Source organism: Perca flavescens, chromosome 3 (assembly GCF_004354835.1).
Source record: "Perca flavescens isolate YP-PL-M2 chromosome 3, PFLA_1.0, whole genome shotgun sequence".
In the NCBI taxonomy this organism is placed as follows: Eukaryota; Metazoa; Chordata; class Actinopteri; order Perciformes; family Percidae; genus Perca; species Perca flavescens.
In genome coordinates this window covers 20,007,328-20,035,251 of record NC_041333.1, presented here as the reverse complement: position 1 = coordinate 20,035,251, position 27,924 = coordinate 20,007,328, and the positions used below count along the sequence as shown (strand labels likewise).

Here is a 27,924-nt window from a genome sequence, read left to right as displayed (position 1 = left end):
TTGAGTGATTGAGAGTAGGACCAGTAATAATCAGTCAAATGAATAACAGAAACCAGGGATATTCTGTCACTCATTTGCCGTTTTTCTTTTGTTTATAAGTCAGAACTATATCGATCCATCTATCTTTATTATCTTATCTATTATTTGTCTAGTATCAAAGCCGCTCCACTATTATGTTATCGGTGGGTCGGACCCCCTCCTCTCTCCTTACATCCCTGCATCCCTCCCTTCCTCTCTCCCTCCCGGCAGTGCATCCCCATCCCCCACACGGTGGCCGTCTCTTCGGGTGAAAGCTGTCTTCTCTGCGCCACTGGTCCGACAAAACGTTGCTGTAGCAGAGCCAGTCCGCACCGACCTGAGGCACAGCAGACCCACGGGAGAGATCACGTACGCACACGGGGAATCTTTTTTTTGTTCTACCGAGTGGCTTTGGTAAGTCTCGTCCGATGTTTATTAAGGAGGACAGGAATGTCCATGTGTCGACTTGCTAGTTGTTCGTTTTTTTTCTATGGTTTTTTTTCCCTCTGTATCCCTTCGATTGTCCTCCGTGGTGGCTACAGTGGGGGGAACTAACGTTAGCGGGCTAAGCTAAAGCAGCTAGCTTTAACAACAGAATCAAACTTCTACTAGTTCTCGTATCGGTACGGGTGTTCGTGTTATTGGTTTGCGTTCAGGCGGTAAAAGTAGCGGTTGCGGTGCGGTGCGGTGCGGTCTGATCTTTTGTGAGTATATTTTATTGCCGTTTGCTCGCTAATTAGCAATTTGAACAGCGTGTGTCGAGGGATGCTACGGGTTAGCGGTTGCCTTTTCTGGTTAGCAGACAAGCTAAGCTAACGTTAGTATTATGTGACCCGCATAGATTCCTGCATGGAGTACTTCGGAATGGTGGAATTGTCATGCTAACGGTAGCTAATCTGGTGATAATTGGCAAGATGGCATCTCGGAGTTGTTATCTAGAAATCGGTGGATTTTTCAAAATGGTGTCTTAAGCTTGTTTGAGTGTGACCATTTTTGTCCAACCATGGCTGTTTTGGCGTTGCTTGCTATCTCAGGAATGCGGTGTTCTGCCAGTACATACTCTGATGGATATATCTACATATGAATCTATTATGTGGTGGTAAATACAAACGCCTGCATGCTAGACTGTATCCTCCAGGCTACAGCCACAATTCTAAACAAAACATCGTATTTCGGAGTGGAACTGATTTTGTTTTTTATCGAAGTTTTGTGTTGCATCTGTAGTGCGTTTTTAAAAGTGTGTATAAATTAAAGTGTACCGTCTATTCTGCATAATGAAAATATTTGCACACTTGATTTATATGGTATCGTTACATCTTCACTAACTATGCACACCACGTAGGTTCATAATAAACATGTTTCCTCTTGATGTTCAATTTTGGTTACATGAAGACACCAGCTATTGTTAGAATAGGTATTTATAATGCTTTTTTTTTTACATATATATCTTGGCATCAACCTTAGTATTGTTCATTTTACAGAATGTCCATTACAATTTATCAAATAAAGACCTCTTCAAATGGCAAAACAAAAGTTTTTATTTTAGAATGACCGTAATCGGAGAGAATCAGTCTAGACGTAGACTTTCGGTCAACTAATTAATTAATCAACTAGTTCAGTGCCAGTAGAGATGCAATAGGGAATCACTGTACTCACTGACGACACAAAAACTCAACAGAGCCTCACATAGTTCAAAAGAGACAGGATTACACAAAATGCTAAAGGCACATTTTGCTTCTTCTCTCTTATGACTAGTCTTATCAGTGAAATGAATCCTCTTTGTGATCATCTTTTTTTTTTACCTGCTTTAGTCATTGACTACTAATCCCATTTTAATCCAAAAAGCCTCATCTGTCTAAAGGAATTTCTGAGTTGCTACTGTTCTTGGCCCGCACCAGAGCAACATAGTTTTATCTGTGTATGGTTCAAATAGCACCCTGCAGAGACAGGAAGAAGCTCACTGCTACATGTATGTTAGGCATTCAGTGATGTGATTTGTTTTACATTTTTTAATTAGGTTATGGTAAAGGCTGTGCACAAGAATCTTTTTTTTTTTTTTTTTTTTTTTTTTTTTTTAGACCCTAGTGAAATTAAGAAGCAGCTGGCAGAATTGCATTCCCCTGATGAAGCCATATTAAATGCAAGGGCAATGGTCATCCTTGAGAAATCCACATAAAACAATTACAGTATATTGGTGTCACTTTAAATTAATCTATATTTTTGCAGAGGATTAAAAGATGATCTTAATTGGGATACATATCAGTTAGTGTCAGTTTTGTATTGGCTAGTTCAATTTTATTTTCAATCTAAGGTGACCCCTGTCTGCCAGGCTAGGGAAAAGGAAGGGGGGGGGGCATGCGTTGAGCGCAGTCTCATGTGTATGAATAGGGGGCTGTAAAACTGTCAGGCTATAGAAAGCTGGAGTCACTTAACGTTACAAGAGTGAATGGTTCTATAACTGACTGTTGTCTTTCTACCACTTTGTCCCATGTGGTTTGAACCACTTAATAAGTTGCTCATCAGAGATCAGTAAACAAGATGCTTCCAGACGGCAGCTTCCAGATTCACCCTCCTCATCATTCATGTTCATTACTAAAATTGTGACTCTACCAATTTATATCCGTTACGTATACATCTATCTAATTGTTTTTTCCTTTTATTAATTGATTAATCATTTAGTCTATAAAATGTCAATTTCCCAATGCCAGTCCTAACCACACACACCTGCGCAAATATATTGGCAACTGCCAGTTGCATGCAAATGCTTTCTTCCTTTATAATTACCCTGTCAGTCAGCTGACACATCCACTAAGCTTTATGCAAAATATGCGCGATGGCATCATCTGGTGACTTGGAGCTAGTGCTAGCTACTTTCATTCATCAAAATAGTTAGCAACGCTGCTGATGGGCATTCAACTCATGTTGGACCCGTTCAGCCATCGCTGTTTATCACTGGGTAGAGAATCCAGTCTGCAGTGTAGTTCAAACTAGGGCTTCACAGTATATTGTTTCAACATTGACATAGTGATATGCGCATGTGCAAAAGTCCCATCATAGGGCGTGCAATGTCAAGTCAGGCAATTGAACTCGTCATGCTACAACTTTTTGCTGCTTGATACAAAAGGAGAATGTGCACAGTTTTCTTTTGCGGCATTTCATTTAACAGGCTTATGTTGGCAAATGCATATCAGTTAGTATTGGTTATTGGCCTCCTTGATCACTGATAATGGGCCCTGAAAAAAAACATATCTGTTGATCCCTAGTAACAGTAGAAAATGTGAAACATTAGTCAAGTTAGTAAGCAATCAAAGTAATAGTATATTGATTACTGTATTAACTATTCTCAAGTGTTATCCGGACTGTAAACATTAGTTATGTCAGACCAGTGACACTTAACACAATGAGGTAGCAACTTGTATAGAATCGACTACATTCTGCTCCTGTGCTGGGGCCAGCTGAGCATGGAGCTGAGTCCCCGTTCGGGCGTCCGTATATGGATATCTGCGACGAGTGGATGTCATCTTGTCCAGAAAGTTAAGAAAAACACACAAAGCGTAGAGCAGACTGAAACCTGGGCCTTTGTCTTGCAGGAAGCAATTTTACATACGTTCACATTACAGGACTTTTGGGGATTTGTTTAACATGGAAATCCGATATTATGAACAGTATATGAATGAGAGAAAATCACCAAAAGCATCTGTCAGCTTGTCTTGTATCAAATGCTGCCACTGCAAGACAGCACGGTACTTATGTTTCGTGTGTATTAGCATGGATTTAGGACACTAAGTTTTTGTTTTGACTCTACACTCAGAGCACTGCTGTATCTAATCGAGAGCTAGCTTACACATGGGATACAATTTGAATAGGTATTTTTCACAGAAGACCTAGTTTGGCTCTATATGTTTTAGAAAGCTTGAAATATCTCAGTGATTGGCATTGATCACCAACTCTCAAAATCCCCATCTCATTAATAATGGTGCTTTTGTGCAAAGAGACAGGAAAATATTACTGGTTGCTACGTTATCTACAACATTATGGCCTTTTTTTTTTTCCTCCCTGTGTTTGTGAAGTCCCACCACAGACAATAATGCCTGTCTGCTGTTAATATTGCCTGAAGGTATTAATTGTTTATCATGGCTCATAAAGTGGTTTGTTCTCTTTTGTGTGTGTTTTCATGCTTGTGAATTTGTGTCCTACTAGCTACTTTTACGTAGATTCTAGAAGTTAAATTAAGTCTTGAATTGTTATCCCAAGTTTCTGCAAGATTATGGCCTTTTTCCATAACAATATTTTTTTTTTTATTCAAAGCAGTGTTAAACATGTTTTAAAATTGGGGGTTTAGGGTTTGATTCCAACCTGCGGCCCTTTGCTGCATGTCTTCACCGTCTCCCCCCTTCCTGTCTACAACTGTACTATCAATTAAAGGCCAGCTCATTATTTGCTCTCCCATCTTAATGTGGCATTTGCAACTGCAAGTAATCAATATCATTGTATTTCACCTGGTTCATTAATTAATTTGGAGCACCTTTTTAAGCTTTATGCATTCAGTAAGTGTGCAGATACTGCAACAGGCGGCCATTGATGCACCAGAGCCTTTTTATTAGGGCTGTTTCAGACATATACATAGTCACAACAATAATACACAACCTGGTCAGATGCAGCGTGCAACAGTTTCATAATAAACCGAAAATATTTGTACACAAATTCAACGGATGACAGTCAACACAGTTTACTGGGGGTGGGGGGGGTTCAACACGACGGGTAAGGCGTCTCCCCGCTTTTCTCCCATAGCAGTTTGCCACGACCGGCTCAGGTCGGCTTGGAAAAGCCTGCGGTGAAGGTGGCTCGCGGCTCCGTCCCAAGGTGTTAAAAGTAAGATTTATTTCATCCACACGCTTTATAAATATTATTGCCATGCCTTCAAGTGCCCCTAAAAAGTTAGCTTGGTTGGCAATGATGAACATAAGCTTTTTTCTTTCTTTTTTTTGGGCTCTCCTCAAGTGACAAATTTTACATGGGCTCGTGGTATTGTGGTATGGTATGTGGTATTGATATCTGTCGGCAAACTTTTCTCTCCATTCAGCAATTTTGTTGTCTTGTGTAACGGAGTGTTACAGCCTCACTAGGCGACTAGCATGGCTGTAGTTGTTTCCACTATCAATCAGGCCTACTATTGATGTTATAATTCCCTAGATGCTGTGAGAAGAGCTCATTTAAAGTCAAATTGCTTGATGCTGTGTTTTTAAAAAGTTAGAAGCCTCTAATTAACACCTTAAATAAGGACTCTTTGTTTGGGACAACTTTGTCACCACCGTCTTTGCTCCTTACCTTAAACTGAGATTAGATTTTTTTTTTCTTCTTTTTTTCTGCATCATGGAATCTTACATTTAAATGCAAACTGTATCATGGCAACACATACAAATGTTGACCTCAGTGTCAACACCTTAGAACACTTTCCATACTATTTACTATAATGTAGCTCTTCATAAATGTGTGTGTTGGAAACCAAGGAGGGGGGTAGAAATCGAATCTCCATAAATAATGTTGAAGGGTATATATTTCAATGGAACATTTCCATTTTCAGTGGGCCGGCACAATATTGTCACATAATCCAGGGATGCAGACCCATGAGGTTTGTAACTTAGATGATTTTGGAAAAGAGAATAGCGGAGGAAGCCGGCACAGAGAAAAGGGGAGATGATGTCCCAAAGTGTATAGTGCTGTCCTAGATCTAAAATAGCCTAGGGCTGTTTGGAGCTCGCTGCTGCAGGGCAGGTCTGATTGTGTGGATAGCAGGGAGATTTCTGATTCCATCACACTGCCTTTGAGCACTATTGTAATATGGATTTGGTCTCAGGCTTGATTATGGATGTCAGTTCTGATTGTGATAGCGGGCACTATTAGTTTCTCTGTCCCTTAGGTCTGTGTTTTGTTAGATATCATGCTGTAGTAGGATTGGTGTTGTGTTAAAGGGCCTGTCAACCTACATGTGCACAATATTTTGTTTCTATAACAAATATAATATAAAAAACTTCACATTTGAAAACAAGTTGTGATTTTTGTTTGGTCAATAAAATTGAGATGATTACGTTCCCATGGCATCTGCAAACGTTTTGAGAAACTGGAACCAGTGAAGTTTAGGGCATTTTTGCTTTAAAAAGGGTCTCAAACGAATAACCATTACTGATTAATATTCTGTGAATGGGCTCATTGTTTCAGCTTTACAGTACAGTGAACCGCTGCTGAAGTAATATGCTATAGAATAAAAAATCAACTAATAGGAAAAGAGCTGCCTTTAAGTAGATTGTGTGACTCATTATCTAGATAGGCATTTTAAATATTAATGATATAATACTTTTACTTTACATTGCATTACACTCAGCAATTTATCATCTTATTATTACATACTTGTTATTTTCATATTTTTTATTTTGGTTTCTTTTTCATATGACCCAAGTGAAACGCTGCCTTCTTGAGGATTAAATAAAAGAAGCTATTCTCTCCTGTGTTGAAGTGTTATGACACCCACCGGTTTTGATTTGTTGCTTTAAAGAGTAGATGCCTGGTGAGGCATTGTGTGGGAGGATAGAGTCTGTGGGGGTTGTATTTTACATGTTCTCCAGGAGTGTGTGTGTGTGTGTGTGTGTGTCCGTGTGTGTGTGTGTGTGTGTCCGTGTGTGTGTATCCGTGTGTCCATTGTTGCCTCTTCTCTTCTTTTTTTTATATATTAACATACACAAATTAAATATCTGGGCATGATCTTTGCAGATTTGAAACAAAGCACTACCTGACTGTCACATTACTGAGCTCACACATAACCGTTTAAGATGGACACACACAAATGCACCCAGCTTTGTTGCGAGCTGTGTTTTTGTACGTAGGCCTTGAGGCTATAGCTTGCGAGTTCTGCCCAAATGAAGTTCCACTAATAGAGTTTAAGCTTAACAAAGTCCTGAAAAATAACTCTGGTTAAGCCATGGAGCCGGAAGGTCTTTCTAATAATCTGTCGCTTGGTGTGGGAACCAGAGGGGGAACAAGCACTAGCCTACCTTTTTAATAATTTGGGCTATTTAAAAGCTTGTTCCCTGCACCACAGCGATTATAAAATGTGTCCTAGCAAAAAACATTGTTTTTCTTCTCAGTGTTTTGAATGAATAATTTCTAACTCGTCGTCATCTGATAATTATTTTGATAATGGTTTCATCATTTTACGTCATTTGCATACAAAAATAAAATACTTAACACTTCACGAATATTTAATAACATTATTTTGGACTTGTGATTGCCATTTTAAATTTTTTTTCACTTGAAGATTAGTTGATTGACAGGAAAGTAATGGCCAACTATTGTGATTATCTAGTAATTTAGATTTTGCAAATATATGAAAACAGTTCCAGCTTTTCAATTGTATGGATTTACTCCTTTTCTTTCAAATGAGCGTAAATTGAACATCTTTTGGGTTTTGGAGTGTTGTCAAAAATAACAGCCAAGACGAGACATTTGAATGGTTCTGGTAAATTAGGATTGTGAAATATTCACTGTGTTCTAAAATGTATTAACAAATCGATTTTAATCGAGAAAATAATCAGCTAATTACTCAAATAGTGGTTAGTTGAAGCTGTAGATGAATCGAAAAAATAATGCATTAATCAGAAATGACAAGCATTATTTGCAGCCGTACACTGACATGGCAACTGATTTTTTTATATATTATATTATATACCCCAAAATGGCAGATTGTTCCCTTCTAACCGTAACAAGTGTTGCACGACAAAAGCTTACACTTCATTGTGAACACACAGACCAAACCCTTGGTACTCATCAACAGTTGCTGTTTGCTGGGGTCTCTATAATCAAACAGGGATGTGTTATTGATATTTTCATTGTCATTTTTGCGGTTCTTTTCTTTATGAAGTAGGCTATGCCTTAAGCCCCAAAAATGCATAAACCATGGCGATATGTAGGCCTACACGTCTCTGCCCCTTTACGCTGACCTACAAATAAATGTACTGTCTCTTTTATGGTGAATCTGTCCTCTGGAGAATGGTATTTTACAATCATAGTGTGCTGTCGAACAGAAGGTCTTCTGGCTAGAAAGAGGCTTTTATTTAGGAATAGAGAGCCTGAAGGGCCCATCACCCTCTTCCCCTGAAAACAAAGGGAGTTGTGGTCAGGCACTCCTACTCATCACATGCATCTCTGCCGTCCTCTGTTCCTCACACACACCTTCATTAGACGCATTGTGGTGCCCCTCTAGTTTTCACCCATTCACTTTTCATTACCTTTGCCTACACATTCTGGTTCTCAGGCTGAACCAGATGAACAAACGCATTATTCTATACTCTATTCAGCCACAGCTGTAATTGGGTTTGTGTTGTGTTTGCAGCACTAGACCTCGGGGTTAGCTTAGCCACCTGTCCATGTGTTAATGGGCTTTCTTTCCTCACTACACATTTACATGCACATCACAACTTGGCTCACGTGAATAACCACCAGATTGAGGTAATATTTTTTTTGATTAAAGCTCTTACGTGGTTTGCTACAACATTGATTTTTATGATTTTGTTTGATAATTGTCTGTCAAGATGAGAGGCCACTAAGTTGGCTAATGGCCATATGATGTCTTCACCTAAATTGTGACCATGATGGTGCTTGAAATTGGGGGAGGGAAAAAAAACTATCATAAAGCCATGCTCACAGGCTTAGCATTGGCTTTAGGGATGGCAATCAGTCCGTCGGTCCGCCACACTGAAATAGCTCTAACGTAATCGTAACAATTAGGCTAGATAGCGTGCCATTACATTTTATGGGTTAACATTTGTGGTTTTGAGTAAATTGTCTCGACATCTTTGGGATGGATTGCCATGACATTTGGCACAGACATTAATGCCCCCCTCAGGATGCACTGTACCAACTTAACTTTTCATCTTGGACCACCTTTGTTCCAAATTCTGATTTGTCCAGCACTTTGATTAATGACCAAATACCTGCATGCTGGTGACATTCCCATCACACATGTACTATGTTTAGTTCCAAATGGAAAATGTTAGCACGCTTCCACACAAAAACTAGGATGGTAAACCGTATACCTGATAAACATGGCATTGTTAGCATTGTCATTGTGAGCATCTTAGCATTATGTTAGCATTTAGCTCAAAGCACCGCTGTCCCCAAGGTACAGCCTCACAGAGCTGCTGAGTCTTGTTATTGTATTATACTGCTCCTTGTGCAGATCATTGTAGATCAACTCGGTTGCAGTGTAGCACAGTTGCAATAATCTTTGCTTTTTGCTTGAATCTTATGTTAATAATTAAATGTTTGCGTGAAGAGACTGATTAAGTGAGGTAGAGAAATCTAATGATAAATTAAACGAACGGCAGAAAGGAATAAAAAGTAGAAGGCAGAGTTGCCCCAGAGAGAGGATTTAAATCGTAAGAGATACAGTAGATGAATGAGGAATGTACTATGTGATGTCTTCAGCAATATGATAATGAATTCCCCAGGCACATTCTTTTGTTATGAAATATGAATTTGGGTAATGAACCAGAGTTGACATATCACCACTCTTATTGTTTTTACACACCTACAAACACAGGTTCATGGTTTTTGACTATTTTTAAGGCGTGCATATGTGTGTTTTTTAAGAAATTCATCTGCAAAATGACTCAAAAGCAACTGCACCCACGTGTTTGTGCTTGCATTCAGTTTCAGTGTCTCTGGGCGTTTTGACGTCAGTGGTTTTGGATGTGTCACTTGGTGCTGTTTGGCATCACTGTGCTACAGTGTATGTCCAGGAATTATGACAGTGAAGCTATAATCGCCTATAGGATTTGTTAACTGGCCATGAAGCACAAGCCCAGGATGGATCGGTTAGATTTAAGTACATCTTTTGTACAATCCAATTCACAAATCTACAGGAAGCAGAATTGGACAAATGAGTTTTGATAGTCTGTACATGGTGAATGGTTGATGTGCTGTGTGCAGATAGATTGTCACAACAAATTTCACGCAGTCTTATACATAGCACAGGACAGAGCCACACTGAAAACCAGACAGAACCAGCCTGATCACTGCCGTAACATACCGGCTCCCATCTCTTTCAGAAACGGAAGTGCAAATCAACACACAAACACACCTCACACACCTTCCCTTTCTTTCTTTATTCCTTCAGCTGTTCCGCTCTGTTTGTGCAATGCTCTTGTGGTTCTGGCTCATGCAAACTTGATCATGCGTATTCATGGCTCGGTGCAAGACTTGACCTATTTGTACTATATTTTGTTCTCTGTCACTTGTCCGCTCATTGGGTGTGTTGTGCTTTTTCATTTGGCTGTCTTAATGTTTGCTTTGCTGCTTGAATTGGATGTTGTATACAGTACAACACACACACACACACACACACACACACACTCTCTCACTTTCTCTTGGACATGCACGCATCATATAGCCTAGGCTTTACATACACAGGAATTAATACAATATTACCTCAAGGCTGTTTTATCAGCCAGTACTGCTAGAAAAGGCTTGTTTTGTATGCACATAAACTGATGGTATAAGAGATTTAAAAATGGAAGCAAACACAGTACAATTAATACTATATAGATAGATAGATAGATAGATAGATAGATAGATAGATAGATATAAACACTTTTTTTTTTTTTTTACACTGTTTTGTGTTTAGCACATTAATGCATATATTGGTGGCTAAAAACACAGCAGTCACCACAATCACTTACTCAAATGCTCTAGATCACTGTCACCCCTGCTGCGGTCACTAACCATTTTCTGTTGCACTGGTGCTGGCTTTTTTGCTATTTTTTTTCTTTTCTTTTTTTATTTGATTTTTTTTTTCTCCTTTTCCTGTGTTCGTTGTAATCATGACCTCTCGCTGTTTTAATTTCAGATTTGCATATCCACTTCCACTCCTTCCTCATTTGCATACAGCAAGAATGGCGAGCGGGCATCCCACAGACAAATTCAGTTTCATGTATCAACCAGACACGCACAAGAGGTACGGGGCACGCATGCACACGCACTTACACACACACACATGTAAACAATATCCCATGCCCATATTCTCCGTGACCAGGTAAGTTGAAAGTTGGAGCACTTGAGGTCTTCTCGTCTACATTGTGAGACCAGGTGCTTATCAGAGATGTGTGTGTGTGTATATATTTATGGCTCTGTTATTGGTCACCTTCACCCCGACCATTTCCGGCACCTGGAATGTTTAGTGGCCACTCCTCGTTCAATCCTGTAGTGGAGACCAGGCTGGTAGAGCTCGCCCTGCCTTGTTTGGTGCAGTAGTGAAACTAAGGAAGATGTGCAGCATTTGGCTAGCTGTATTTAATGCCACTCAAGAAAACCAAACCATTGTTTTCAGTGGATTCATGCGTACTTGTGCTTTTCTGTCAGTACTTGTGCCTTATTTATTCCAAAAGTCTGTGTTTTTAAATACATTCTTACGTTGAGCCTACTTGAGGGTGAGGATTCAGGGGGCTTGAGTTTTTTTTTTCCTTTGTTGCATGCTGGCAAAATCCTTCGGCTGTCAGATGTCGCCTTAAAAGTCTGAGTTTGGGATTTATGTGCGTGATGTGTGTGTGTGTGTGTGTGTGTGTGTGTGTGTGTTTGTGTGCTTGATAAACGTAACAGTCTTCTTTCCAATTTACACGGCTTACTTATTTCTCCATTTTTCTTCTGGCTTCTCTTATCCCCCTGCCCTCTCCTCCACACTTTCCTTTTCTCTCTTTCTCAGTAAGAACAGGTTAGCTTCAGCTATGAATCCAGTCTACAGCCCCGTTCAGCCTGGCACCCCATATGGAAACCCTAAAAACATGGCCTTTACAGGTAACACACACACAAACACAAACACAAACACACACACACACACACACACACAGCGTTATCCTCCTCTATACCACCATAAACCTGTTGTTAAGGGTGGCTGCATGTGACACACAACATTGCTGTTGAATTTTGAGTCAGTGAAGGAGTGCCCGTTCTGCTAATGGCCTCTTGATGCTCCTAAAAGTTGTTCAGTTTTATAAATTGGTTAGTGTTAGTATAGCGAAGTTTACTTATTGTTGTTTTTGTTTCTGTTGCATGGATCCAGAAACTAACTTCCCTACACAACACTACTACACAAACCAGAGGATAGATAATAAATATGTAGTGCTGCACCATCAGACTGTACAGTAACACCGTAATGCGGTTTATGTTTAGATTATGTATTCACCATCAAGTTGCACACACATTTAAGTAGATTATATGCAGTAAAATGAGAGCACTGGTGTAGCTTACAGTTATGGGCTTCCACTCATGTTTAGTTTACATTTGCATGTGAAGAAGACACACCCGTGACCATGTTTTTTGGGAATATTTCCTGGCAGAGACTTAATTTCTTTCCACATGAGTGTCAGTTAGTAAGCAGCCCGTCTCATGTGTGTCCATTGATGCGGAAACAGTCAACACACTCATTTAAATGATAAAACAGTCCATGAAAGTTGATTTTCCTATGTTCATATCTGACTGATAGGGGGCGACCTCTAGCTCACCCAGTGAGAGCGTGCGCCCCATGTAGGCTGAGTCCTTTGCGGCAGCCCGGGTTCAAGTCCGACCTGTGCCCCTTTGCTGCGTGTCATCCCCCATCTCTCTCCCACCTTTCTTGTCTATTCACTGTCACTATCTAATAAAGGGAAAAATGAAAAAATCTTTCAGAAAATCTGACTGATAGTAAATGACCTCTTCTGAATTTAGGAAAATGAGCCGCGATATGTCTGAGCTACACACTCATTGTGACCAGCAGACAACACCTGGAATAATGCAACAAAAGGCTATAATAATAACAAATGTTGGTAATAACCCATTGAATTTAACTTGGGATTTTATGAATTGCCATACCTCTAATGCTGTTAGGTTTTGTCAAAAAGCCACAGTTTTTATTTGGTTGTCAAATTTGCCTGCATAATCTATAATAAAAGCATATTCGACTAAACGGGGTACAGATAAGTTAACCATCACAACCTTTAGACTCTGCTGCATCGTAGATTTATGCTGATATGTATTAAACATGTTACGACTGGCCCAACCTACAGCAACTAGATATAGTAAAGGCTACAGAACAGATAGCCTGTGAGATTGACTGCCAATAATAGCAAGCAATGAGCCGCGCTTCACTCACTTACATGCCGTCTCTTAACTCTCCTAGTTTGCTCCTCTCTCCCTCCGTGTGTGTGTGTGTGTGTGTGTGTGTGTGTGTGTGTGTGTGTGTGTGTGTGTGTGTGTGTGTGTGTGTGTGTGTGTGTGTGTGTGTGTGTGTGTGTGTGTGTGTGTGTGTGTGTGTGTGTGTGTGTGTGTGTGTGTGTGTGTGTGTGTGTGTGTGTGTGTGTGTGTGTGTGTGGTCCCCCACCATATTGGCAGGTGTGTCGTGTCTGTATGTAAGACGCATTCAGCCGACTGCGTTATTGGTGCAGACAGTTTTTTAATGAGCGCCATCTGTGCACATCCTGCTCCAAACCAAATAACTGCCCTACCTGTGTGTTTGTCCCTCTCTGTTTGTTAAGCCATGGTTTCTGATATTTTCTCTGTTGTCTGTGATGTCTTGCAGGCTATCCAGGAGGGTATACTGCCACGGCTCCCACCTATACACCCAACCTTTATCAAACGGGCAGTCCTGGGTATCCACCAGGTGAGCCCTAAAACACAGACACACCAGTTGATGACTTTGTTTATATTTAACAAGGTAATATCTCGGGAGGAATTGCTTTCAGTTCACCTCATATTTGGAGTTAATTAGTAGGATGTAAAATCCCACCACAAAGATGGCAGTGAGTGTAGGGGATCCATTGAAATGTAATGTTAAGGGATGTTGCATAGACGCACTGGTACACGCAGGTGATTTTTATGTCATTATCACGTTTTAAACAAATATTAAACTGCAAGGATATGTGTTTTAATGATTGCCCTTTGTGGAGTAGATATGATAATATTGCCTATTATTTTTCTTTATTTTCACAATACAAAATAGAAAAATGTAAAAACTACAGAGCAAAATTATAACAAGTTAAAACATAAGGAAATAATTGTACAGTATGAACAAACGGAGCCAAAAAAAAGCCAAGAGCATTATTGTGTGTCTCCCTTTGAGAATTAAACATCCCATTTCATGAGGTAAACAACAGTAATGCAGCCATCCTCTGATTTGAGAGTACTGTTGCGGAAGTAAATCAAAAATAAATATAATTAAAAACTGTTGGCAATGAGGGATATCTTAACAGTTTATTATTATTATTATTATTATTAATAAATATTGCTGACGAGTAAGCATGGTATTCAGTTCACACTCTAAGAAGAAATTGAGTAAGGTTTTGGTATGAAATGAAAGTTAGTCAGAGTTTAGGTTAAGGCTGGGAAAACACGTTTTTTAATAAATTACACACTGATGGAATTTTAATTTAAAGTCTTATCTATTACCGCGGCTGCTCTACACTGCTGCACTGAACTTATGTTGATTATGCGTACGCAACTTAAAGCAAATTGTTTCCCCACATTTTTAGTAATTGAGTTATTTGTGATTTAACATTTTGTCGAATCAAAAATGTATGTAATACCACAATTATTAATGCTTTAAAATGTGTTACATCTCAGTATATTTTGAGCAAACGAGGTTGTTTAGTTTTTCCACACAGGTTGCAATAATGTGAAGGCAGGATGGAGTAAGTGCAACCTAAAGGCCATTAATGGCGAAGGAGTGGGAAGCTAGACGGTAACAGCTGCCAGTGGCCTTATAGCAGCAGATACGTGCTCTGCTGGGGCTCAATGTCTGGTCCCCATAGCAGATGGGAATAACAGTTGTCTCACTGCTTTCCAGATATGGTGTGTCTCCATAGATATAGATTGTTTAGTGTGATGGGGGTCTCGAACCTTTCGGCCTAGAAACCCAGACTAAAAAACAATCTCACTGGAGTTGTCAAAGATGAGATCAAAGCTTGTGTATGAAATGAAATGAAATGAAATAGGTCTAACCTCTATGTAGTAGTGACGTCCACTGACAAATAACATTTTTGCAATTAATAATTGAATAATTGGGGGTGAAAGCTATATCATTATATATATATATATATATATATATATATATATATATATATATATATATATATATATATATATATATATATATATATATATATATATATATATATATATATATATATATATATATATATATATGTGTGTATATATATATATGTGTATATATATATATATGTGTGTATATATATATATGTGTGTATATATATATATATATATATATATATATATATATATATATATATATATATATATATATATATATATATATATATATATATATATATATATATATATATATATATATATATATATATATATATATATATATATATATATATATATATATATATATATATATATATATATATATATATATATATATATATATATATATATATATATATATATATATATATATATATGTATGTATATGTATATATGTATGTATACGTATATTTTTTTTATAAGGTGTCACTTGTAAAATCTTAGTTCACTTGCTTGTAGTAGGTTTAAGGGGCCACAGATACATTGCATCCTGTCTCCTGTAGTGTCTTCTAAAAGCTTTTTATAGGAAGACTTATTTTTTGACTACAGTTATTTGTTTTATATGAATTTGCTTGAGGCAGGTATCAAAGTTTTAATTGAGATTTGAACGTACAAAACAACAAATTCTCATCTCAAGTCTCAAATATCATAGTCCCAGTTGGGTTTCATTAGCAGACTTGTTAATTCATTATATAAAAAATGTATAGGTAGTATTTGCAAATGAGAAAGAGAGGCTCATACAATGTCAAACTCAGAAACTGTCAAGTTTAATTAACAACATCAGATACATAAGTCAAAATTACAAAAAAGAAACCTGCAATCAATAAACTGACCATAGGGAGACAAAAAAAAAGGAAAACCTTAAAATAACTAAAAGGTCAATGTGAAATAAAATGTTACTTTGCAGTCAATAAGATATTTTTTTCTCGAAGACGAGCAATGAGGTCTGTGACTTTAAAGATGATATTTAGGTGGTTCCAGACAAATTGATGGGATGGTAAATTGGTAATAGGGAAAGAACAATGAAGTCCTTTGAGTATCTGGTATTATGTTAAGCAATAGGTAGATTATCACCTAAATAAAAACATTTTGAAAGTCATAATTACTATCAATCGATAAAAGATGTAATTTTCTGAACAGGGGAGAAAATAGCTACTTAAATTGTTTCCTTTTCTCCTGAATTTTAAGTATCTTACCAAGGCAGGATGGGTTTGTAGATTTCATCTGTGCTGCTTTTGAAGCCTCTTTCCTCTCGTCCCCTCCCCCCAGTTTGGTTTTATCTTTTGGAAGTCTAACAAAATATCAGGTATGCTTTGGCAAAGCTCACCCAGCTTTGTTCCAACAAAAGAACCTAAATATGGAGTCTGTTTTTTTGTTTTTAATCAGCAGTGGTACTGTTTAACTGCAAATTTCTTTCTATGAATTCTGCAGTGCTTAATGTATGGGGAAATTAAAGTCTTTTTAGATGGAGTTTCCCAGACAAACATCAACCTCCAGACAAGCTAGCTATGCTCGAATTAGAAACGTGTCTTGGACAATGTCTTTATTTCTCAAGACCATTGAATAGACAAACTGCTTTCTATCAGCGAGGCTTTTGTGTAATTGTCACACACCATTGTCCTCTAATGCCCTGCATGCATGTGTGTGTGAACACACACACACAGACACACACACACACACACAGCAGCTCCAGCATCTCTTTGTTCCCTTGTCCTTGTGTGAGAGAAGCGCTTTCATAAGCTCCGCAGCAGCAACTAGCTAGTAGCATGTTTGACCTTCAGGCTCCTCCGAGCGGCGGCTCAGAGGTACTGCACCCCACAGAGCCGAGCCCAGCTGACAGCAGACATTAATGCAGTGATTTGAATCAAATACCTCCACTGTACTTCAGTAGACCTCGTGCCTTTCAACCTTTTTGGTGTAGTGTCAGTTAAATGGTGGTTTGTGCCACTTAGTTGGTAGGTTGCTTGACTGTGTATGCTCCATTAAAAAGGTGATTATACTCTATACATTGACTACAGAACTGCTTTTCTGTAGAATGCTGTTTTCAAAGAGCACGGTAAGACTAAGGCTAATTTAGGCTTTTAAGACGCACAACCCTTGGCTGTGTTGTTTTGAGACTCATTAATAGACCGCACTAGTCCCCCATCTGGTGGATGAGGGATGCAACTAATGATCATCATCCTTTTGGTTTTATAATACAGCCTACAGTATTGTTTTGTGTATGTCCCAAACTGACAGTCCCAAACCCCAAAATATTCAATTTTACTATAAATTAAGACAAGGAAAAGCAGCTTACTCTTCCTCTTTAGAAGATAGAAATGTCAAATGTTGGGTATTTTTGCTTAAAAAAAATAAATACTTAAACCAATAATTGATTATCAAAGTGGTTGCAGATTAATCGACTAAATTTGAAAGTTGAAATATATTTTTAAAGGAGGATGGCCAAAATTGTGTTCATTTTTTTTTCGATTGTAGTGACGAACCCACAGACACTCGATTGTCAGAAACTTGTTAATAAAGTAAGTTGCTAGTGTAATGTGTTTCTAAATCCTTCTTTCTGTCTCCCCTCTTTTTTTTGACTGTGTTTAGGATATACTTCAGCAGGCACCCCGTACAAAGTGCCCCCCACTCAGTCAAATGGAGCACCCCCTCCCTACACCCCCACCCCCACCCCCTACCCAACAGCCATGTACCCCATTCGCAGTGCCTACCCTCAGCAGAACCTATACGCACAGGTAAGGATACTGAATGATTAAAAACTTTACCTTAGACCCACTCTGTACTCTGCCACTGAGAAACGGTGATCAGATTTGTCGTGTTACACCGGTCAGTTGGCAGTGCTGTTTAACTCAGTCACTTTGGTAAATATACGCACATTGTATCTGGTTAGTTGATTACACTTTACAGCATATTGGTACAATTAGGTGAAGCGATTTTGTGACATCATAGTTATGAATTTCAGCTTTAAACAAATAAGTGGTCCACCGATACTAGGGCTTTTCAATGGCCGATGTTTAGAGAACAGTGCCATCAATGGCAGATACCGGGGCAGGAATTTTATAGTGCCCATGTTTATTGTTATTTATTTTCCCTCGCTGACTGCCCTCTTCTGTCAAGTCCGCCCTGGCAACGGAATGTTCGTACATGTACTTGATTTTTCGTGTGGCAGGACAATAAATATGCACGCATGAAAGAGCTCTTGTTTTATAGTTTCTTGCAGTATTGGAAAGAGTGACAGTCTACTCGGATCAGTGCTGCGTATGTGCAACTCTCAACGGAGATAAGGAGGCAGCGAGATGGCTCACTCATTTGCTACTTCAATTACCAGCTCTGGAAAAACAATGTTTAATTCAGAATGTTACTGATTAACTGTTATTAATGTTATTAATTCATGTTATTGACTATTTCTCTATATGGAACAATCCCATACATAAATCTGATATAGGCAAAATATATAAACTACATATGTTCTCACACGTTATATGCTAGATGTAATGTAAGTATATAAGCCATATATGCTCGTATCCTTGAAACCTGTTTTATAAAGGTCTCAATCAATAACCCCCCTGATTCCCCATCATCAAATGATGAGGACTCTGATTAATCAGTTTTGTTTTGTTTTTCAATATTACTTGGTCATTTTAGTGCCCTGAGGCTACAATGGTTGTGATGGTATGTGATACTAAACCTTCTCTAATAATATGAAGTACGAATAAATTATTTTTTTTATAGAAAAAAGTGTTTTTATTTCTTTAGAAGTGTTGCACTGTTTAATAAAAAGGGCATTAATGCTTTTAGAAATGGATTTGTCTGTTTTAGTGAAATCAAGTTTTTTAACTTACAGCCTTGATTTGATGCCCTGGCATGTGGCCTCTGTGCCCTAAAACAAAATTGCTCCGCTGCAGGCCAAGTGGCCTTGCCCCTAAAATTACGAAATTCCGGCATGGTGAAATATATATAATGTTGATATCCTGTTTTTTTTTTTTTTTTTTTTGCATCTAATTAAGTGCAACAATTTACTAATAACAAATGAGACACACAGTTGCTAAACTTAATGAACATTTATTTAACACAGTTATTGACTGCATTGTCTCTGTTTAGTCAGTGTTTAGGTGTAGGCTATAACTTTTCACATAGTTTTGAAAATGCAATCAAACGTCGTTTTTAAAACATTCCAGTGTCATGTGGGCGGCCCCTAAAAGGCTTCACACTTACGCTTGCTTACTGTCCCACAACCATCCCAAATGACAAATCTGAAGAATGTTCTACCCTCTAGGAGTAGGACTAGGGCCTTTTTCCAAAACCCTGTAAGCTAGTTTAGCTGTTTGGAGGCTTGCTACCGTGATGCTGACATCTGCTTGTAGAACGGCAACATTGACACCAGGAGAAACGCTAACTTCGTTCTGCCGCAGCCACACTGGTTAGGCTGCCTGCAGATGTGGCTGAAGACCTTTTTTGTTAATCTGCCTGTGATGCGCAGGCATCGGACTATTCCAATTCTCTCAATCGGCCCGATTAATGCCATTTGGATTTTCAGTTTATCACTAAAACAATGTGTGGATGCGATGACTGAAGAAAGAATTGTTTGAATTGAAGTGATGTGTTGTTTGTGGGAATGTTAATATTAGTGTTCATCCTGACAGGGAGCATACTATACCCAGCCAGTGTATGCGGCTCAGCCACATGTGATTCATCACACCACCGTGGTGCAGCCTAACAGCATCCCCTCCACAGCCCTCTACCCTGCCCCCGTCCCTGTCCCTGCTCCTCGCAACAACGGCATGGCTGCCATGGGGATGGTAGCTGGGACAACCATGGCCATGAGCGCAGGTAAGACCAGAACCACTAACTGCAAAATGTTTGTTTTATTTATTTCATTTTTCAGAGAGAACTTGCTGGCTTGTTGGCAGGCGTTGACGTTGTCACTGTTCTCTTTTCTCTCTTGACTGTAATCTGTGCATTTAAGTCATTTATTTATGCTGAAGATGGTCATGTTTTTTTTTAATGTTGCTTTCTGAATGTGTGTGGAAGTGTTCCCTTTTTGTTTTGGCTTACTGATAGATTGTATGTGCTTTTCTGGGTCAGGTCTGTATACCCTAAAACAGCAGGATATAAATTGGACAATTAATTGAATCGTTGACAGAAATTTAAATGGCAACCATTCTGATCATCAATTTAATTGTCGTTTCAAAGCAGAAATGGCAACAACAACAAAAAAGTCTCTTGGTCGAGCATCTCAAATGTGAATATTTGATGGATTTCTTCATCTTCAATGATAGTAAAGTGAATGTTTGGTTTTTGGGCTGTTGGTCAGACAAAACAAGACATTTTCAGTGATGTTGCTAGGTACGCGGCTTGTGTCTCTGACGCATTAAAATCCGAAAGGACGCAGTAAACTCACCATCCATTTGTCCAGCCATTTGTCCTTATTTTTTTTCCTGATAATGCTAAATCGTGATCACATCCATTGAATCATAGAAATAGACAAAAGAAACCTCAAAATAGACCTGCACACAGTTCTTATTAAACATCCTTGAACACACGCACACACACGGAGCTGGCTAATTGCCTTCATAGAGTTCAAAGTCAAAACTCCGCATGTGACAGTCTACCATCTATCACAATACATGGGTGGTGATGGCGCAGTGGATATGACGCATGCCTTTAGTGTGGGAGACCCGGGTTCAATTCCCACTGCAATACATCAACCAGTGTGTCCCTGAGCAAGACACTTAGATGCTCCAGGGGGCGTGCAATAAGTCTCTTTGGATAAAAGCGTCCGCCAAATGACATGTAATAATAATGAACACACTAGGGCTGCTCGATTATGGAAAAAATAATAAGCACTATTATTTTGGTCAATATTGAAATCACGATTATTTAACACGATTACTCATTAACATTTGGATATAATGGATAGTGTCCAGGGTATAATCTGTTAGTGTCCTTTATCTCACAGAAAGAGTCTATGGATCAGAATAAATTCTGTTTTACTACTGTGAGTTGGTTCAGCTTTACAGATATCACACATAACTTTACACAGCTAATGAACAATTCCAGATACATAACACAATGTGCATCTACCATCGCATTCTCACTATGACCTATGACCACTACTAGCCTACTGTCATTACCAAACATTGTGCCAAAAATAATGTTGCCCTCAGTGGGCTTATTTACTAGCTACCTGAGGAAAAGTCCAGTACATAGACGGTACCTTAGAATAACGTTACGTGAAACGTCCCTGCTCATTTTACATACAGTTTAACAACAAAAGTAAATGCAGAGGGAACATTACTATGATTTTTCATGTTGGTTTTGAGCAGTAGGCCTATGCCTATGCACCGCCACTAAGCTGGGAAACGTTTTAAACAGTAAGGGAATACAGCGTGTCGGGGAAACGTTTACTGCAGCGGAGAGGCAGAGGGACCGCAGGGCTAGCTAACGTTAGCTAGCTGTTCCCAGACAACTGAGTTGGTTTTGCCTTTTTTTTTTCACCAAAACGCTGCTGTAGCTGCTCTCCTTCTGCCATCTCTATTCCTGACTGAGAGTTTATGGCTTCGGGAGGGGCGGATGTGCGCGTGCGGACGTGCGCGTGTCATTCAGAACACAAGACAAAATAAGTGTGTTCTTGCAAAGCAGAACATGGCAAAATAATCGTTTTTTCTCGATTATACTATTTTGGTAATTGTTGGGAGCCGAAATTGAAATCGAAATTCAATTAATTGCACAGCCCTAGAACACACACACAAAAAGGTCCCTAAGAGGCAACAAAATGTGCACGCACACAAACGATAGACCCAAGACGCTCCCTGTCTCGGACCTGCAGCTTCAGTCTGCAGAGTCGAGTCTGAAATCTTCCCACCATCGCGTGCAGCATGTTAGTTACCCACAGGAGCTATATTTGCATCACTGTACTTCACGGTATCACTTCAGATAATTACTGTCCCAAAGCTCTTGTATACTGCTCTTCTGTTGCTCCGCTGTACAGAAGACCACAGTAGGCGAAGGTAAGCTTTTATAGAACTTCTCAGGTCACACAAAACGTGTCAGTCTACTCCACTGCTAACAGTATAGACTTCCTCAAACTCTTCTCTTCTCTTCTCTACCCCTTTTTTTTTTAACTTGAACATGTCTCAAAATACTATTTCCCATTTACTGTCTGAAATATCTATTTCAGAATGTCTCCTATCAAATGAAATTGTAAGAATGCATCTTTGCCAAAGGGGCCTGAAAATATGACTTTGATCTGAGTGAGTAAGTTGAGCCATCTGGCCGTAAACTGACCATCTGACTTTTAAGACCATTAAACACTGAAAAGAGATGATTCAATATCCATTCCTTAAGGTTGCAGGGAAATGTGAATTATTGCTCTCCCCTTGCAGTTCCTTCAGCCTTTAGTGGTTGAGGTAGCTTTTTAAACTCGTCACTCAGGGGAATGCATTACAAACTGCGTATTAATGTGTGTTAGTATTGTCAAGCTATTGTTAGCTAAGAAACGGTACATGAGATTTAGGTTTATTTTAAGTGACTAGGAGTGGGACATTTATATTTGACAGAGAGGACCATTAAAATGTTTTATCAGGATCTACCACACATAAAGGTTTTCTGCTCCCTGAAAGAAGTTTTTATTTCATCCATTTTCCCCACTTTGCTAGAGTCCTTCTTTGTGGTGTGACTGGAACAAAGATTTTTAATTTGGGACAGTCCACAATCATTTCAGGACGGCTTAATTGTATTTCGGGACGGTTCCAGGAGGATGGTAAAAAAAGATTATACTCCCGTGGACTGAACCTATCAACATCACTGCATTTTCAGCCACAATCATTGGCTCTGGTAACTTCTGTTGGGCAGTTTTTGCCATTTGACAATTTGTAGACTAAGAACTGATTGATTAAGAAAGTAACATAGTGGAAAAACCAGGCAAAATATAGCAAAATGCTTCAATGGATCTAAAAAGAAATGTAGAAAAATGTGATCCTGATATCACGTCAACATGCTGACATGTTAGTCTAAATGTGTGTATGTAGGTATGTGAATGCATATTTATGTGGATATGCGTGTGTATGTACTATCTTTTATATACACTTTTTTTATGTACATACTTATCTCTAGTCATATATTTATATATATTTACTTTGTTAAGCTTTGTTGTCCTAGCTTTTAGCCGTATATCTATTTCTGTGTATGAACGCTGAGAGCAACAAAAGCCAGAGTCAAATTCCTTGTATGTGTTAATCCTTACTTGGTCATTAAAGCTCATTTTGATTCTGATTCTGACAATGACCACAACTGCAGCAACAAACCAAGCCTTCATAGCTGTTCAGCAGATGGATTCAAAAATGGCTGAAGCTCATCAATGGTGGTGGTGTTTACTTCCTGTAGGGACCCTGCTGACAACGCCCCAGCACGCCCAGATTGGAGGACACCCAGTTACTGTGCCAACCTACAGGGCCCAAGGGACACCTGGGTACAGCTACGTACCACCTCACTGGTAGAGCCCACCCATCATGTGAGTGTCTGCTGTTTGCCTTCTCCTCACCACACTCCTCTTCTTCGTTTTGTTGTCCTTTTTGTCTGTTGTCTCACTGACTTGAACAACTGTGCTGCCTCGCATTTTGGTAAAACCTAATAAACAAAATGAATAGTGGAAAATTGCTAGTTAATTCACCCAATTAGTTAATTAACTCAATTAGTTTATAGTTATTTTACTGTTAACAATGAAATGATGATTAATACTGTTTACTCATTGTTATTAATGCTATAATGTATGCTATTTTATCATTTGTTCAGTGTAATATAACATTTATGAATTAAGATAGTTAATACTTGTTTTGTAAACCATCTATAATCATTATTTGAATGCTATTATATTGAATGCTTATAATTAGTTAATGATTAGTAAGTTGTAGATAAAGCATTTTGGATGATCTATAAAAGAGGATCACTTGTGCACTAATAGCTACCTAAATTGTTAATGGATGCTAATACAAAGTATTTATTAAGCATTAACAATCCTATTATAACATCTGTTGCAACTTTATAATAGCATCCAAATAATGTTTGCAAACTATTTACAAACTGACAACTTTACAAACTATTTCTTAAAGGTTTACAAATTATTTTGTAATCATTAACATGTGTAATATATATTGTGTGCAATAATAAACTGTTAAAGAACATAAAACATAGTATTACTAATCATTAGTAAACATTATCATTTCATTGTCTAACTGTAAAATAACTTAAGTTTAATTATCTATAAATATCCCATTCCTGAGTGATGGTTATTACAACAACATGGCATTATGACTTTGCGTAAACATACATGGCACTTTCCTGAAGCCAAATGGCGTGTTATCGGTACGCATTTTGAGCTATCTGCGTGTATGTCCTTTCATACTACTCGCTAGAACGAAAATTCACACGTAAGGTAGGTCAATGGCGGCCAAACGGCGTTGATAAACACGCTAAAAAGCGATTATGCGTCTTGATAACACGTCAAATGGCATACAAATTGGCGTGTCATACATACACCACTTCATGAGATCAGTCTGATTCCAAAGTGTTACCCAGATTTCCTAACTCCTCTTTTCCTCAGAGGTCTGAGTCGGCCTTAAATCAATCACCAAAGTGTGCTTCTGCTCTTCTCCCCCACCAGATCTGGAGTCCACCATCGTATGCAACTTCTCAAATCTTACACGGGCTCCCACTGGTAACCATGGGAACTCAACACCTGTCTGCAAGAACAAAACTAAAGTGCAATAGCCACTTTACTATTATTGTTATTGTTAGTATGCGACATTCTCTAACATTTTTACAAAAGCTGCTTTTATTTTTCTCTCCGTTCATTTGCCAACCAGTCATTACCTTATTTTGTATGGCTATTTTATTTTTTTATTTGATCTCCTCATTTTCTGTTGATGTGTCTGTCATTGGAACTCCAGAAGGACTCTTGACCAATCACGGGTGTCAGTTGCTCCTGTTTCTGTGTTGTGCTGGTGTGTGTGGTCCTTCCTGCTGCTGCTCAGTTGGTTGGAAAATATTGGGCACTTATTCTCAGAAGTGCACTCATTATCATCTCCATCAGTCACTACGAAGACTTAAGCTGCCACATTTCTAACAACTAGATATCAGCACAGGGTTTTAACATGATAAACATTTTAGTTTTTCTGGTTATTTAATTTTTTTGATATTCTTACTTTTACACATCCAAATTATTATTTTTTTTTTTTCTACCTTTGTTCTTCCCTTGTCTATCATTTTTTTTCCACCTTGTTACATTTTCAGTTTAATCTCAGTCGTCTTCCAGCGCCTAGCTGTCTGTCGGGCAGTAGTCAGTCCATCATCCCTGCCGTTTACGTGTCCGTGAGTGCTATAGGCAGATCACTTACCGACCATTACCCATGCTGCTGCTCACTGTGTCCACATTAGCATAGCACACACTAAGAAAACTTCACCTGCTACATGCTACATACTATGCAGGCTAGTATGTTATGACAGTATCGGAACCTTAACCTGTAAGAATCTTTATAATAACCATGTCAACAGCATGGGTATTTACACACACACACACACACACACACACACACACACACACACACACACACACACACACACACACACACACACACACACACAGGCTCCTGTGTTGTGTCAGAAAAAACACATGATCACTTAGTGGCACTTACTATACAATACCTCCAGTTATGTTGTTACTGATTACACACACACACACACACACACACACACACACACTGACGTGACGTGGGTTTCTAGGGGTGTGCATGGCAGACAGCAGAGAAGGAGTTTAAAAGGGATTGTGTTGGCGCAAAGAGAGGAGAGCAGGACTGGATGGAGAGAGCAGACTTTAAGGAAGGAGGAGGAGCTCACATATTCACAGTCGGGTCATTTCATTTCAAAGTACAAGACATTTGAGTTTGGGACATGTCACCTGCAAGAGGCCACTCAAACACTGCTATTTTTGCACTGCATGTATTGTACATTGATTCCTCACTGTGATTACATCACCTCCTCCTCCATCCTTCTTTCAGGTGAGGACTTTATAACCAAACACTCTACAAATAGAAACCCACGCTCTCGAGTATACAGTTAATAGTGGACCAGTCAAATACATGTGTGCTGATGAATGGATAGGTTTCAATGGACTAGTCCATTTCACAGTTCTGTGAGTGCTGAAAAGACCTAACCAGTGACATGGGTGGTTGTGCACCACGTTTAGGAAGAAATGATGGCAAATCAGAGGGCTGTAGTGTGTATACACCTGGTCCATGTCATAGGGATGATTTGTTATGCTCTGAATTTGGGTCAAAATTTGAACTTTGTCGGTATTACCATATGAATTGCAAGAGCACTGTAGTCAAAAAAAAAAGAAAAGTGCTTGTTTTAGTGTTCGTGGCTCCAACAGTGGAAGAATATTAAGACATTTTAGCAAGAGTGCAGAGCCGTGATGACGCGGTCACTTAGTTGTAAACTGGTTCATTCCAGTTGGCTTTTTAGACTTTAAGTAATTTTTTTTAATGAAAAATCCATTTGTTTACGGTCTTTTTTTTTTTTTTTTTTTTTAATTTACACATCTGCTTTTACTGACTGCATTTAAAAAACAAAACATAACAGTCCATTTTTTTTAAATCCATGCATAACCTTGATAGTCATCAGATGAGGATAATATTTGAGCCAATGAGACATGGACCCTATACAGCAATTCATTTTGTTGCCTTTTATGCTTATACATGTAGAGACATTTATGTGCAAAGGCAGTATGATGACCCATTTTAATCAAACACTACAAACATACCGAGTAGTGGTGGTGGTGGGGTTTAATATTTAAGTGAGGCGTGTGGTATTTTTCAGGATGTACACACAAAAAAAGACTAAAATTACAAGTTCATGATCTGTAGAGTACAGATTTGTATAACAAAAAGCATTTACTGCGCAGGTATGTAGATGAAGTGGTTTGATATTGCAATAAAATAAGAGGGAACGCCTCAAACTGTTAACATACAGTAATTATTTTCTGAGTGTTTTGAATTGATTTAAAAAAAAAGCTTATTGTAATCTCTAAAGGCTCTGTATGCAGCCTCCATTCAATAATTATTGCAGTTACTGCTAAGAAGAGAAGTAGGAACATATCAAAAATTTAGTATTGAATAACTGTGGAAATAATGCAGAACATAAGACAAAAAAAAATTATAATTTAATGCTAAGTAACAGGTACCTATCTTGTTAGTGCAAGATGAAGAAACAATTTATATTGTAATTAAAAAATAAAACGATAAGGTTGAGTGTTTGAGGTATTCTTAGTCCAGATGTTTGTACACTAGTAGGTTAATTCTCAAGAAAATATTGCATAATACCGCTGTCGGATGAAAACCGTCGATCTTTGAGCCTTATTTTTGAAACGGCCCTTGTATTTTACAAGATAAGTGGATGTTTATGGGTCATATAGCCACCACGTAAGGATCTTGTACATTTTAACTCAAGCCAGTACAACTGAAAAGAATACAGAAAGTGGGTTTTCTTGCGACAGCAGTAATGTGACTCGTCATTAGGATTTATTTAACCAACCACTACTTCTGTCCGTATTTCTCAATAAAGTCTTATGTTTTTTTTTTGTTTTTTTTCTTCTTTCCCTCTGGTCAATTGAGCATAATGGGTATGCATAATATTCAGGTGTATTTCACTATAGCATTGGATATCTAAGTTCAAAAAAAAAAAAAAATGCAGTATATTTATACAGCAAGTGGTACAGTA

At 38.5% G+C, this 27,924-nt stretch overlaps 1 protein-coding gene across 3 annotated transcripts; it reads left to right on the top strand.

Annotated features, from left to right (window-relative positions):
* Positions 1–9: 9 nt before the first annotated feature.
* fam168a (family with sequence similarity 168 member A) lies at positions 10–27,905 on the top strand. Of its 3 annotated transcripts, none has more exons than XM_028573804.1 (8): positions 28–432; positions 10,919–11,026; positions 11,771–11,862; positions 13,622–13,702; positions 17,740–17,885; positions 19,794–19,980; positions 23,536–23,662; positions 24,812–27,905. In XM_028573804.1, exons 2-7 carry the CDS (start codon positions 10,965–10,967, stop codon positions 23,646–23,648), a joined length of 681 nt encoding a protein of 226 aa, XP_028429605.1. In that variant the 5' UTR covers positions 28–432; positions 10,919–10,964; the 3' UTR covers positions 23,649–23,662; positions 24,812–27,905. The 3 variants fall into 3 exon arrangements, with proteins under 3 accessions (XP_028429608.1, XP_028429605.1, XP_028429607.1); XM_028573806.1 differs by lacking the exon at positions 28–432 and adding an exon at positions 580–722; XM_028573807.1 differs by lacking the exon at positions 10,919–11,026 and having other exon boundaries at positions 10–432.
* Positions 27,906–27,924: the final 19 nt, after the last annotated feature.